This window comes from Macrobrachium nipponense, chromosome 48 (genome assembly GCF_015104395.2).
Source record: "Macrobrachium nipponense isolate FS-2020 chromosome 48, ASM1510439v2, whole genome shotgun sequence".
Taxonomy (NCBI): Eukaryota; Metazoa; Arthropoda; class Malacostraca; order Decapoda; family Palaemonidae; genus Macrobrachium; species Macrobrachium nipponense.
The window spans coordinates 21,086,245-21,100,928 of record NC_087223.1 but is presented as its reverse complement, the minus strand read 5'-3'; the positions used below and the strand labels follow the sequence as shown (position 1 = coordinate 21,100,928).

The following is a 14,684-nucleotide window of genomic DNA, read 5'->3' as shown; positions in this document are numbered from 1 at the left end:
CAACCAAACTCCAACCCACCCCCACAACCCCAAATTGCAACTCGCTCTACAAAAAAATTAATACTTAAAACATAAAATAGGAAAAATTGAGTAAGTCTATGAGTCTATGAATACTAATATCAACTTGGATATCTCCAGAGAGAGAGAGAGAGAGAGAGAGAGAGAGAGAGAGAGAGAGAGAGAGAGAGATCCGGTTCGTCCATCAGTGACGAGCGAGGTCGAGTCAAACTGGTTTTTTATTTTTTATTTATTTTTTTCTATTTATTCGTTTGGCGCCGACAGGGCGAGAAGCCTCCTAGTAACCTTACATAGGCCAGGAAAGACTCACGAAATAATTAAATAAATAAATAAATAGAATAAATGAAATGCAATTACAAAAATGGAGAGAAAAGGACTGAAAATTGTGGGTCTAAACACAGTGAAAATTCACAGTTAGAGAGGCTGGACAGCAAGATTGAAGAGAGGAAGAGGTAACTGGCGAGGTGCGGTAGAGAGGTTAAAAAAAGTGGCTGTGCGCCAGTAAACGCTCTTTAGCACCTACAGTGCGCCGTGTGCCCCCTGACACAAGGTGGTAGGATGTTAGGTAAGGAATCTGGCTGTCTTAGATAATGCTATGTACCTAGAATAATATATATATATATATATATATATATATATATATATATATATATATATATATATATATATATATATATTATTACGTGACAATCCAGCACACATTCCAATCTATGCCAGGGGCCGTGGCCCGGAACGCAACAACCAATCAGGAGCGAGCGAGCTCATTATGGGTGTGACCGAGGGGACTTCAACCAATCAGGTGGAGGGACGGTTGCCCATGTCCACTGGCTGAGCAACAATGACGTCAACCAGATCAGTATGTGTTTGATTAAAACCTTGTTTAAAACTGGGCCTTATGTCAGCTTCTAATAGTCAGTCAGTCATTGACGTCATTGTTAATTTTTTAATAATAAAATGCTGGTCAAAATATTATTCCTCGAGTTTAAGGACATTAAATGACTGCAGAATGAAATTGAACCTAACAAAACCTCTTGCAACTTCCAAGCGCTTATATCAACAATACTGTTACTTGCTTATATCAACAATATTGTTAAAGTTTTATTTGTTTACCTAAAATATCATCCTTAAAATAATAACTTTTATCATCGCAGAATAAATTAATGTTAAGCTTCGTATCTGTAATCTAATGCAAATGTGCAATTACAAATTTATACAGTAATACAGATATGCAAATGAAAATCAACACAGTATGACAATCTATGTTCATTTGAACGCCAATAATACATGGAGGAAGTTTTATATTATAATTAAATGAATTCCCTTCACGTACGGTTAAGTTGCTATGCACAAACACAAAGACTTGGTATCAGTCAGCATTTACTTGGCATACCTAAAGGGGAGGATCACGCGTAGTTATGTCTCAGCTAAAACAACTTTTTCTTGTTTTTTTTGTTTTTTTTATTCTTCGTGTTTGCGTCATGGGGGCTGGTTTTGAAGGGTGGACTTCCGTGCCTTATCCAGAATGTTCCAGTGGGTTCTGGAGCTGAATCACTGTTCTTAGCAAATTATGAGAAACGTTTTAGAAGATATAACTTATGTGTGTATATTTATTATGATAAATAAGCTATATATTTTTGCAACGCTTGTTATGACGCAAATACGAATAAAAACAAAACTTCTAACGTGTTGATTGAGCGGTGGGATATAAACCAGGCGCATGAACCTCCCCCTGAGGTACGCCGTCCAAATGCTCATTAACTCTCTCTCTCTCTCTTTCTTCACACTGATGTGCATCAACTGAACCGTACACGAAGGGAATTCATAATTATAAGACGAAACTTTCAACTCACACAATACATTGGGAAATAATCTGTGGTGTCACATTCTTAAGAATTTGTGTTTGTCATGGAATCGTCGAGGTAAATATGACACATGTTTGAGCGAGCTCGGTTTCCTGAGTGTGAGACTTTATATTTTTTTTACATGCACATTCGTATTACTGTATAATATTGTATTTGTTATGTATAATCATACATTTACATATTTGTGTTGCATTAAAGACAAGCAGTTCAAGGTTTATACGTGTAATATGTACGTATATACATAAATAATCAACCATATGTATGTATATATAAAATATAGAAATTTTAAGAGTAGTAAATAGTAAAACAAGTCCACCTCCAAGAGGTTACTTGTAATATATATATATATATATATATATATATCATATATATATATATATATATATATATATATATATATATATATATATGTAAATACAAGTTAACCAAAGACTCATACGAAACATATAGTGAATTTTGAATAATTCCACTATTACCAGCCTACCTATCTACCAAATTCCTATTTAATGATGGAACTCCTATATCTACTAGAATTAATCCCTGACATATCGTGTTGCAGAATTACTGTATGAATTACATAACAGAATTACCTTATGAATTATATTACAGAATCACCTTAATGAATTACATTTGGGGTTTAAAATGGGATTTATTACAGGTTTACTGAATTAATTACATTACAGATTTACTAAATGAAATACATTACATATTTAAATTAAATTCATTACAGGTTCACTGAGTGAATTACACTACAGATTTACTAAAGTAATTTCATTACAGACTTACTAAATTAAGACATTACAGAATTACTAAAGGAATTACATTACAGATTTACTATGTGAAAAAATTACAGATTTACTAAAGGAATTATATTACAGATTTACCAGATGGATTACATTACAGAATTACTAAATGAATTACATTACAGAATTACTAAATGAATTACATAACAGATTTACTAAATGAATTACATTACAGATTTACTAAAAGAATTACATTACAGATTTACTAAGTGAATTACATTACAAAATTACTAAATAAAGTCTCAGTAACACTGTCAAAATTAACATTAAAAGAAAAATATCTAAACTCGCCCAATACCCTGGAGCTTGCGATGCCATACCCTGGGGCACGTCGAACACTGATGCCAATCTAGACGGACGTTGTGCAAGTCTTAGGGAACACGGAAGTTGGGCATAGTGTCTCAAATACCGAAATAAACCTGTAAATACATAAGATATCAGTGATAGCACAGACCAAAATCATTATGGAATTCATACTATGTCTTCTAAACATTTTAATGTTGACTCAATATTTCAATGCTATTATTATTATTATTATTATTATTATTATTATTATTATTATTATTATTATTATTATTATTATAAAATTAAAAACAAGTTAACATATAACACGGGCTAGGGCCCTATCAGAGAGAGAGATAGAGAGAGAGAAGAGAGAGAGAGAGAGAGAGAGAGAGAGAGAGAGAGAAGAGAGACACCAGGTATTAGTATGCACTTTCCAAATATTGTCCAAATCTCGCCCGTTCATTGTTCACTTTCTAAATTCCACCACGGGGGGTTGGGGGAGGGGGGAGGGGTGGGAGCCGTGATTTCATTAGCAATTGGAAATATATAAGCAATAATTATAATAACGGTAGCAGACTATATGTTAGGTCTCACAAATAATAATAATAATAATAATAATAATAATAATAATATAATAATATCAGCTTACAGCTGGTATGTATATTATAATATATGATATATATATATATATATATATATAATATATATAATATATATATATATATATGTATATATATATATATAATATATATAATATATATATAGAGAGAGAGAGAGAGAATGTGAGCAATAAAGGGAAAAACTACAGTAAAATTATTATTATACTAACAGTCATTCTAACAACTAAACTAATGATATCAACAACATTGGTGATTCTCGTGCCGGAAGAGAGAGAGAGAGAAGAGAAGAGAGGAGAGATATAGAGGCAGAGAGAGAGAAGAGAGAGAAAGAGAGAGAGCCGGGGTGGGTCCATGCGTGCACCCAGCGGGACGCCACTCAAAGTCCTCACGTCGTCGGCTTCAAACCCAGATGTAACCAGATTCTCTGGCATAAGGTGAACGCCTTTTTGCCTTGAAGTGCTTACAAGAAAACACCACCACCGGATGGGCATTATAAGGGGGTCAACGACCCCCCTGAAGAAATTGGCCATGTGCCCTGATGAAACCGGAACACTGGGTATGTAATTAGTACCCAGGATGATGAAATAAATTCAAACAAAACAATACTATCACTGGATGGGTAATATAGGGTAGCCACTGACCCCCAGATATTGGCCTCATGCCCTGAACTAACTAACTGGCATTATGGTTAATGCCCCTGCTTAAATTAAAAAGAATAAATATAAAAATTAAACTCCTTAGGGGGCCCAGAGAAAGGATATACCAGCCAATAATCAGACTAGCAGAAGGTTTAGCCACAAGCGATGATCAAGACCCCAATATGCAATGAAATTCACTATGAAAAAATGGACGTGGTTAATTATTGTAGAGATTTAGGATTGAATATGCTGTATTAAATATACATAGGATTAAATAGACTTAATATCTCGCACAACGAGATTTATGCCCAGTCTATTGGCTGATCAAAAAATGTCTATTCAAAAGATAGGGCTGGACCTTCATAACGTGAAGAATTGGTTGGTGGGGGGGGGGGGGGGGGGGGGCGTTTGGAATGGCTAACTGGGGTGAAACGCTGTCTTGTTGGTGGGATAGAACCGAACCCGTCAACAGTGACCAGGAAACGAGAGGAAGTTGGGGGCCCACTTCCAGGAAAATGAAAAAAAAAATTACTATCTTAATCAAATACTTTCGATATTTGCTCCCAAATTATACCATTAAACATTTTAGTAATATCTTAGGATATAACAACAATACCAGACCTCATTATCCATTTTATAATTGTTTTCAGATCATGCCCCACGTACCCAGGGTACTATAGCCCAAAAAGGCCATGAACTCTCTTGGCACGCTTTCACTTGGACACAATGCCCTGGTATATGTGAGCAACTTTAAAAGAATGATAGAGTATTATATATATATATATATATATATATATATATATATATATATTATATTTTCTCGTCTCCAAATATCGACAAGCTTATCAACAAAATTACGAATAAATAAAGAGAGAAATAAATTTAAACCTGGGAGAGCGTCCATTCAAACCAGCAAGCTGATTATCGTACTAAAACCTTCACACACACACAAAGTTGAAACTGCATCGTTTGGGATAACAATGGCCTCTTGGTGCCAAATAAGGCATTTAATTTATTCCCTGGAGTTTTAACGATGGCTTTCAACGCATAAAACTAAACGGGACCTAGGCCTAGAGTAATGTCATATTAAATTAGAGCGTAAAATCAGCTGATTTATGCATGACAGTTTATAAGTCTATGCTTCAGTGTAGGGCAGATGTCATAGGCAGAAAACGTAATATTAACATGATATAAGTCTAGTAATGTTATATAACAGTAGTTTGTAATATCAGCTGTCATTTATACATATATTTATGACAGTTTATAAGGTCTATCGGACCTATATTTCAGTGAATAACAAATGTCATATAGCCAGTTAACGTTGCTAAACGTGATGTAAACTTAGTAATGTTATATATAAAACTAGTGTGTACAATCAGCTGTCATTTATACATATAATTATGACATTTTACAGGTCGATTAGGCAAATATCTCATTGGAGAAGGGAAGGTCATATCCAGTACGCGCCTTTCTGATCTAATACCTCCATTGTTGTGGCAATTACATATCAAATATTTAAGCCTCCAGATCCTATATATATAAGTCATACATGTCAAAAAGACGTTTTTAAAAATGTTAATACAGGATTCATCTCGTTGTTTCTGGTAAAAATTTGAAGTTTCACCTAATTTATAAGGGAAAATAAAGCTTAAATAGGCCTATTTCATTGACAATGGATACTGACATGAACAAGGTAATGAATGGCTGCTAATGACAGCTGTCCCAGAAATGTAAAAATATTTTATTTCAAGTTTTTTATGACGATAACCGGCATAAATATTCAAATTACGGTTTTAAGGAAAAGGCTAGTATCTAAATTACGGTTTTTCCGTAAAAGGATTATTCTATTAATGATTAAAATGAAAAAATTTTAAATTTTACTTTATAAGTTGTCCAATTTTTGGATATATTTCTCTGGAAAGAGGAAAAAAATTGTTTATGGCTATTTGTTTATTTGGCCGCTTTTTACCGTCGTCATGCCGAATCAACAATGATAAATAAATGCTATAATAAGCACAGATTTTAATGATAATGTCTGTATACATCATACCTTTCACCGCGAAGAAAAAAAACTTAATTTAAAACTTTGTTTCTGAGGAAAGCATAAAACCGTCGCCATCTTCCCGGTCGGCATTCAAATTCCCTTTCAATATTCGGTGTCAATTTTCACTTAGATAATCAACACTTTCGTCCTCGCCGTTATGTCAAAAATCATCCTCGATGCATCCTCCGCCATATTTTCAAGGCGTCGTCGTCGATGTCGGAAGGATGTTGAAGTTATTGGAGGATATTCTGGCGTTTCAAGAATAACGCCAAAGACGTCCTCCTCCCACATGGGAAGCATGTTAGCGATCTGTGACTCTGAGTCTGTCTGTGTTAAGACTTGGCTAAGGCTTATGGGAGAAATTAGGACCAATCAGCGTTCAGAATTCGCTTGAGGCCATGACGTCATTATCCTAGCATTTATTCTTACTGTGTGTACGATAATTATCCGCTGGTCACGTATATTTTCTTTATTGATAAATTATAATCTAATATGTATATTATCCGTTTTTTCGTTCGGGTTATTCATTAGTTACTTTTATCGTCTGAATAGCTCTTAATTTCTAACAAAATTCAAGTTTTATTATTGATGAAAACCGAAGTAGAACACTTTTATATGTTCGTATGATTCATTAAGCTGCCCTTCTTGAACATGATTCTCATTTGTAAATAAACAATTCATTCATACGGTCTAGAGCCCCTTATTTAAGAAAAGTCTCTCATTCCTCTCTTAGCAATGGATGGCAAGGAAAAGCCATCAAATTTCGAGAAATTCAAGAATATAGACATTCAACCCAGTGACAGTGGCGACATAATTGAATTAAGGACAAATATAACAGTGATGAGGACTGCCACCCCTGGGTTTAAATTTTAAACCCAGATTTGGGTTTTTTTGTCTCATCCGGGTTACTGGTTTTTTTACTTGGAAATCTGGTTTTGTTGCAAAATTATATTGAAGTACGATAATTTGTAAATAATATGTATCTATGGTCCTTAAGTGCACACGATATCAACAAGACGTTGGAACTTGCAGGAGAAGTTATATTTGGTTTTGACCCAGAAGTGGTTTGTCGGTTCGTCTCTGTTTAATACATGTCTCAGACAGGTATTAAGACCATTTGCACCAACACAGTGTCCATCTGGACACTGTGTTACCACATGGAGAAATCAAACTTTCAAACTCTGTAAGTACGAGATCTTAAACAATATACCTTTTTAAAGAGTCCTATAGTTAGGGTGTAATTGTGGGTCACCTTTTAGATACTTTCCTTTTTCGGAAATGCAACCACACTAATCATTTGGTGAAAATGTTTCCATAATTTTTCTGAAAATCTTGTCATTAGTATATATCCATATATATATCTATATCTCACACACACAGGAATAGAGATAACTACTTACTGGAGGTAGCATTGGAGTCTCCACGGATAGGGATCGCTACTTACTGGAGGCAGCATTAAAGTCTCCAGGAATAGGGATCACTACTTACTGGAGGCAGCATTAAAGTCTCCAGGAATAGGGATCACTACTTACTGGAGGCAGCATTGAAATCTCCAGGGATAGGGATCACTACTTACTGGAGCCAGCATTAAAGTCTCCAGGTATAGGGATCACTACTTACAGAAGAATAGCATTGAAGTCTCCAGGAATAGGGATCACTACTTACAGAAGAATAGCATTGAAGTCTCCAGGAATAGGGATCACTACTTACAGAAGAATAGCATTGAAGTCTCCAGTTATATGGAGACTTCAATGCTGCCTCCAGTAAGTAGTTATCTATATTCCTGGAGACTTCAATGGTACCTCCACTAAGTATTTATCTATATTCAAATAGACTTCAATGCTGCTCTCCAGTAAGTAGTTATCTATATTCCTGGAGACATTAATGCTGCTCTCCAGTAAGTAGTGATCCCTATTCCTGGAGACTTCAATACTGCTCTCCAGTAACAGTAAGTAGTAAGTTTATGGTATGGTACCCTTTGGTATTTGATGATCAGCCCTGGTAGACTAGCTAGGTGGTAAAGTTTATTAGTAGGCTAGCTAGTCAGTAAAGTTTGCTTTTAATGCCATAATGTAGTATAACTTTGAAGAATATGATAAAAATGATAATGGTAAAATTGAAGAATAGGCTACTACCTTCAAGTTTTATGGCAGATCAAATTCAGCCAAGTCCTCTGCGTACAAAGAGGCTTGAGAACTTACTGATGACATTGGTAAATGACATCATTATACTTCATTAACACGTACAACTGCAGCAGGCCCTTGGCTAGGCCTCATGATACTATGTACATTGTAGTACTGCTAGTAGTAGGGAACATTGTCACTCTTAACCGTGGTTATATGAATTTAATGTCAAATAGGCTTTAATAAAGAGCTTATCATAACATTCATCATTTTATTTTGTTAGCTCGAAAACCAGGTGTGTAGTTGACAGCGAGTTGACTAATGTCTAACACACATTTATTTGAGGTTGTTTTTGACAGTTATAAAGATTTCATGAATGAATAATGTCACTATCTTATGAATATGATCCCCTATTCTCGTGTGATCCTGTTTCTGTATGGAACGCAGTTGTTGCCCCAGCACTGGGTGCCAAAAGTGGCTTTGTTGCTGTTGGTCTCTGCAGTCGAGGCCGCTGCTATTTCTCAGAATCATCGCATAACAATTGGACTTGTCTGTACAATCTCTCTTCTCTATATCTATGGGTAGACCCATCTTGTAACTTGATAAGGATAAGAGGAAAAGGCATTGAACGAAATTGTAGCCTAATAAAATAGCATGTGGGGTTACTTTCAGTCCATATAACCATGGTTAAAAGAGTGACAATGTTCCCTACTACTATAGTCCATTCACATAAGGTAGATTCTTGTGCCTACGAGACGTTTGTTTGGCGGCCTCTGATTGGCTGGTACCGGGAGGCAGACTGTTCGCTCAGTGGGTCATATTTTCGTTTGTAGCTTAGAAAACTAGCATTATGTTTACATTTCTTCATTTATCTCACGTTTTACAAAATCACGGTAATGTGATATATCTCATATATATATATATATATATATTATATATATATATATATATATATATACGAGATATATCTACATTACCGTGATTCATATACATACATCGAGCTACAAATGTCCTTTAATATCTAATTCGTTCTACCTCGGAATTAATATATTTTCATATATGTTTAACCGAAGGGGAATTTTTTAGTCGATAAGAGATTTGTTGGCTCTTCCGAGGTAGAGTGAATTAGATATTAAAGGACATTTGCAGCTGGATGTATTTCTATATATATATATATATATATATATATATATATATATATATATATATATGTGTGTGTGTGTGTGTGTGTGTGTGTGTGTGTGTGTCGCGAATAATTTGACAAAAGAGCAGAAGTTCAGCCTCGATGTTATGAGAAGGAGATAGCCCTACCTGAAGAGAAAAACTCTAGCCCTTACACAAGGGCAGCTCAAGGAAAACGCACTGAATTTTGCTGATTTTATGCCAAAATAATACTCTTGAAATTCTGCGTTACTTCACTAAATGCACAATGTGGCCACGCGACCACAAGAATTGGAAAAATATCTCAAAAAGGACACAAAATTTCACTGCAATAATCTCAGGTACATGATTCTAATACAGTGGGGTATAATCGAAAACACATAATAACCAACTAACGCCTATGATGGCCAAGATAAAAAACGATTACTTACTGTACATGGTTATACTCACCAAAATCACTCAAGTCTCTCGCAACGCCCTTCCGCGTGGAAATGGATAAGCTAAACCCTGGAGCTCCCCCCCAACCCCACCCGGCCCATTTGATCTTCACTGGATGACTAGAAGCTATAGAGAGGGGCGATTAATGCCTGCGGGGTCTTTTCACACCCACGCGGACTAGTCAATTATGTAGAATTTTCAGTTATAAAAAGGGCATATCCTTTTCTCTTTTGTAGACATTAATTTACAACAGCACACACGGATGATTTTGAAATTTACAAAAACAAAAACACAAAAAATCGCACACGAGAAACATCCCGTACTTACCTCCAAAGTAAACACGTGGAACCTTGCCAACCAGCAAGGGCGGGAAAACGTATGTGTAGCGGTGGGATTACGTCATGAGAAAATAGTGCACGTATTTTTTCTCGACTATATATATATATATATATATATATATATGATATATATATATATATATATATATATAGTATGTGTGTGTGCGTGTGTGTGTATAGAAAGATATAGATATATACTAATGACAAGATTTCCAGAAAAGTTATGGAAACATTTTCACCAAATGGTTAGTGTGGTTGCATTCCCGAAAAAGGAAATTATCTAAAAGGTGACCCACAATTACACCCTAACTATAGGACTCTTTAAAAAGGTATATTGTTTAAGATCTCGTACTTACAGAGTTTGAAAGTTTGATTTCTCCATGTGGTAACACAGTGTCCAGATGGACACTGTGTTGGTGCAAATGGTCTTAATACCTGTCTGAGACATGTATTAAACAGAGACGAACCGACAAACCACTCTGGTAAACACCAAATATAACTTCTCTGCAAGTTCCAACGTCTTGGTTGATATCGTGTGCACTTAAGGACCATAGATACATATTATTTACAAATTATCGTACTTCAATATAATTTTGCAACAAAACCAGATTTCCAAGTAAAAAAACCAGTAACCCGGATGAGACAAAAAAACCCAAATCTGGGTTTAAAATTTAAACCCAGGGGTGGCAGTCCTCATCACTGTTATATTTGTCCTTAATTCAATTATGTCGCCACTGTCACTGGGTTGAATGTCTATATTCTTGAATTTCTCGAAATTTGATGGCTTTTCCTTGCCATCCATTGCTAAGAGAGGAATGAGAGACTTTTCTTAAATAAGGGGCTCTAGACCGTATGAATGAATTGTTTATTTACAAATGAGAATCATGTTTCAAGAAGGGCAGTTTAATGAATCATACGAACATATAAAAGTGTTCTACTTCTTCGATTTTCATCATTAATTAAACTTAAATATTGTAGAAATTAAGAGCTATTTAGACGATAAAAGTAATTAGTTAGTAACCCGAGGGGAAAAACGGATATTATACTTATTGGATTATAATTTATCTATAGAGAAAATATACGTGACTAGCGGATAATTATCGTACACACAGTAAAAATGAATGCTAGGATAATGACGTCATGGTGAAGTTGTCAGTGACATCTATCGGTTATAATTGAGACTAATTATTCCCTATTTGAATCTATATCATTTTTATTCTTGATATAATTCTTAAATATATTTATGAATTTTATTTATCGCTTGGATTATAATTTCATAACCCAAAAATAGATTTTAGAGTTTATGATAAAAAAAGCTTTGTGATGACGTCATAATCATGACAGTTTTGAAGGTGACGTGGTCAACTTAAAAAAAAAAAAGGCGGTAAAATCAACCATCGTCCTTAAATAGTTAAAGTTCAACCTCAAGTGTGACTTGAGCTTCAAGTATGACTTGAGTTTGATGTTATTACTTTCATTTATGGTCAAATTGTTCATATATTATCCTCAGATAAGTAGTGAAATCGGTATAGCCTTCAGCTTAGGCCTAACCAAGTTTGCCTACGCACGGAGTACTGTAATTTTGCTCCTATGGGTTAATTACGCTTCCATTTTGTTTATTTTAGTTAAATTGCTGTCATTTTTAAACGAATTACTTTATATTCTTCATATAATTCCTACAGAGTTCGAAAGACGACGTTACAGTTGGCTTCTGTCATATAGACCTACTCCAAACAAGGCTCCCTTTAGGCCTAACAGATTCATTTGTCATCTACAATATTCGAAGAGACGTACTTTCATACTCCATATTTAAATGTCAAATTCGCCTTATCGAAACAAAATCTTTAATTTTTTCCCTTTTAAATCTGTCTTCTTAATACCAAATTGGAGCTTAACGCATATAGTACGGTTATGGCTACCAGCGTTCGAAGTCTATTCATCTTTGCTCAAATGACTTTAAAACTAAGTATAAGCCTACTACGGGTGGTCTAATGGTGATTTAAAGGTTTATTATACAAAGCAAATCTCTCTCAAATATTATTTAGACATTTCAATAGCTTGATGAGTCACGCCACATATATTTTAAAACATTATTCCAGCCATTATACAAAAATTCTTCGCTAAACCTATAATACAGATCGTTATATACAGGTTATACATCATAATGTATAAGCAACATTTGCTTTTGATCGAAAAAGCAAAAATCTCTGTCGTATAATGAACCTATAGGCCTATATGGACGACTTGGATTAAACAACGTATCGCTTTGATGATAAACCTATGCCTATAATAGGCCTATACATCAGACGAGCATTTTGACCTTTCAACATGACGTTATTATTGATATCGCGAATTCGATACTTTTAGATGAACGTTCATCTCGCGAAAGATGGAAAATGCTCCCTGACTGAATTTCATTTACGTTTATCGAAATAAATTTGGTCTCAATTGACCCATCCAGTGAATGATGTCATCGGTAGATACTCCACTGTGGTGGGTCGCATACTTAATGGAGGAAATAGTGGGTCTAAAAGTTCTTATTACCAAAATATTTGATGAAAAGTAGATAAAAACTCTCTAGGGGCATTTCTTGAACCTAGTCCTATGTGGCAGGTGTTTAGGGTCTAGTTGAGTCTCGGGCGCATTTTTTTTAAGAGAAAAATGTTTATTGGACTAATAATTATTGCGTAATTATCGTAATTGTACATCTGCGAGTTAATACTAGTAATATTACGTCTGGGTAACGGCATAAAACGGACACATTCCGTCGACAAATAACGTAAATGAGTCTACGACACACAAGCACCAATAATGGCTTCCTTTACTGCGTCGTACGTATAGGATTTTGCGTTCTTTGTTTACACATTTACGAGTCCTTTCAGGAACAATATAGTCTTCACAGAACCAGAAATCCTGCCACTGCCCTGATGTCCTTGGATCTCTCTCTCTCTCTCTCTCTCTCTCTCTCTCTCTCTCTCTCTCTCTCTCTCTCTCTCACGCAGTTGCTAACTAGTTCGAACCCGCTTTTGCTCGCTAGGTGGCAGCTATACCAAAAGCCGCCCAATATTTCAAATAAAGAAGCGTTTTTATTTTATTTTTTCTATGTATACATATAAACCTATCTCTCTCCTCTCTCTCTCTCTGTCTCTCTCTCTCTCCTCTCTCTCTCTCTCTCTCTCTCACGTAGTTGCTAACTAGTTCGAACCCGCTTTTGCTCGGTAGGCGGCGGCTATACCAGAAGCCGCCCAATATTTCAAATAAAGAAGCGTTTTTATTTTATTTCTTCTATGTATACAAATAAACCTTGAACTCTCTCTCTCTCTCTCTCTCTCCCATTGTTTTGTTACGAGGAGGAAGCTGGTATTTGATTCAATTGCTGCAGCCTAGTAGAGGTCAAGTGGGTGACTACTCAAACATTTCATTTCTCTCTCTCTCTCTCTCTCTCTCTCTCTCTCTCGTCCTTTCTTAGAAGTCTAGGCTCAAAACCAGGTATAGAAATCCTCTCTCTCTCTCTTTCTTTCTTAGAAGTCTAGGCTCAAAACCCACGGCTATTAGAAATCTCTCTCTCTCTCCTTTCCTTTTCTTAAGAAAAGTCAAGGCTCAAAACCAGGTATGAAATTCCTCTCTCTCTCTCTCTCTCTCTCTCTCTCTCTCTCTCTCTCTCTCTCTCTCGTCCGTGAAAGCACTACGTACACAGGTATGCACGCGTCCCCAGCCAAGTCACTCAGAGCCAAGGCTATACTCACGAAATTTAGGGGGAGACACAGAGAGAGAGAGAGAGAGAGACCCTGGAGGTTTGTATAACATTACTGATAGATTTAGTGGTTTTTAAGCGAAGATTTTTAACGAAATATATATTTTTTTCGAATATTGTCCAGTAAACTTTAGACTCATAACATGTGGCACTAGTGGAACAAGGCTTAAAATGCCACAAACATGAACTTGCCAAGTGAGAGTGCACTTACATACACACAAACACACGTACACAAACACATACACACACACACAAACACCCTCATACACACTTAACCAAGCCATCAGGACACTCCAAGGATATACCTCTAGACTCACACAAAGAAATACACTCGCTACTGAACAGGCTGTGGGTATATTAACATTGAATACCCCATTATTCATGCAATTGCAAGCAACAACACTTCCGCATATTCCGCCAGTCCCGCATATCGTGGACCCATCCCCCTTAGCCCCCCAGGCCCCCTCAAAGGGGGTTATAATGCTATGCAACAGCATAGCCTGTGTCTCTCATAAGGTGGCCAAGGTGACGTCGTTCATTGAACGATAGAACTGCATTATCTGAACGTATTCAAATACTTTAGACCATCATACAAGTATA

The 14,684-nt window shown here is 35.8% G+C and overlaps 1 protein-coding gene across 1 annotated transcript in view; it reads right to left on the bottom strand.

The window, feature by feature from the left end:
* Window positions 1-2,757: 2,757 nt before the first annotated feature.
* LOC135205114 (DNA damage-inducible transcript 4 protein-like) overlaps window positions 2,758-14,684 on the bottom strand; it is a 30,104-nt gene continuing 18,177 nt past the window's right edge. Inside the window, exon 4 of the mRNA XM_064235461.1 lies at window positions 2,758-3,102. Coding sequence (XP_064091531.1) covers window positions 3,033-3,102 — 70 coding nt within the window. The 3' untranslated portion in view covers window positions 2,758-3,032. The remainder of the gene's footprint in view (window positions 3,103-14,684) is intronic.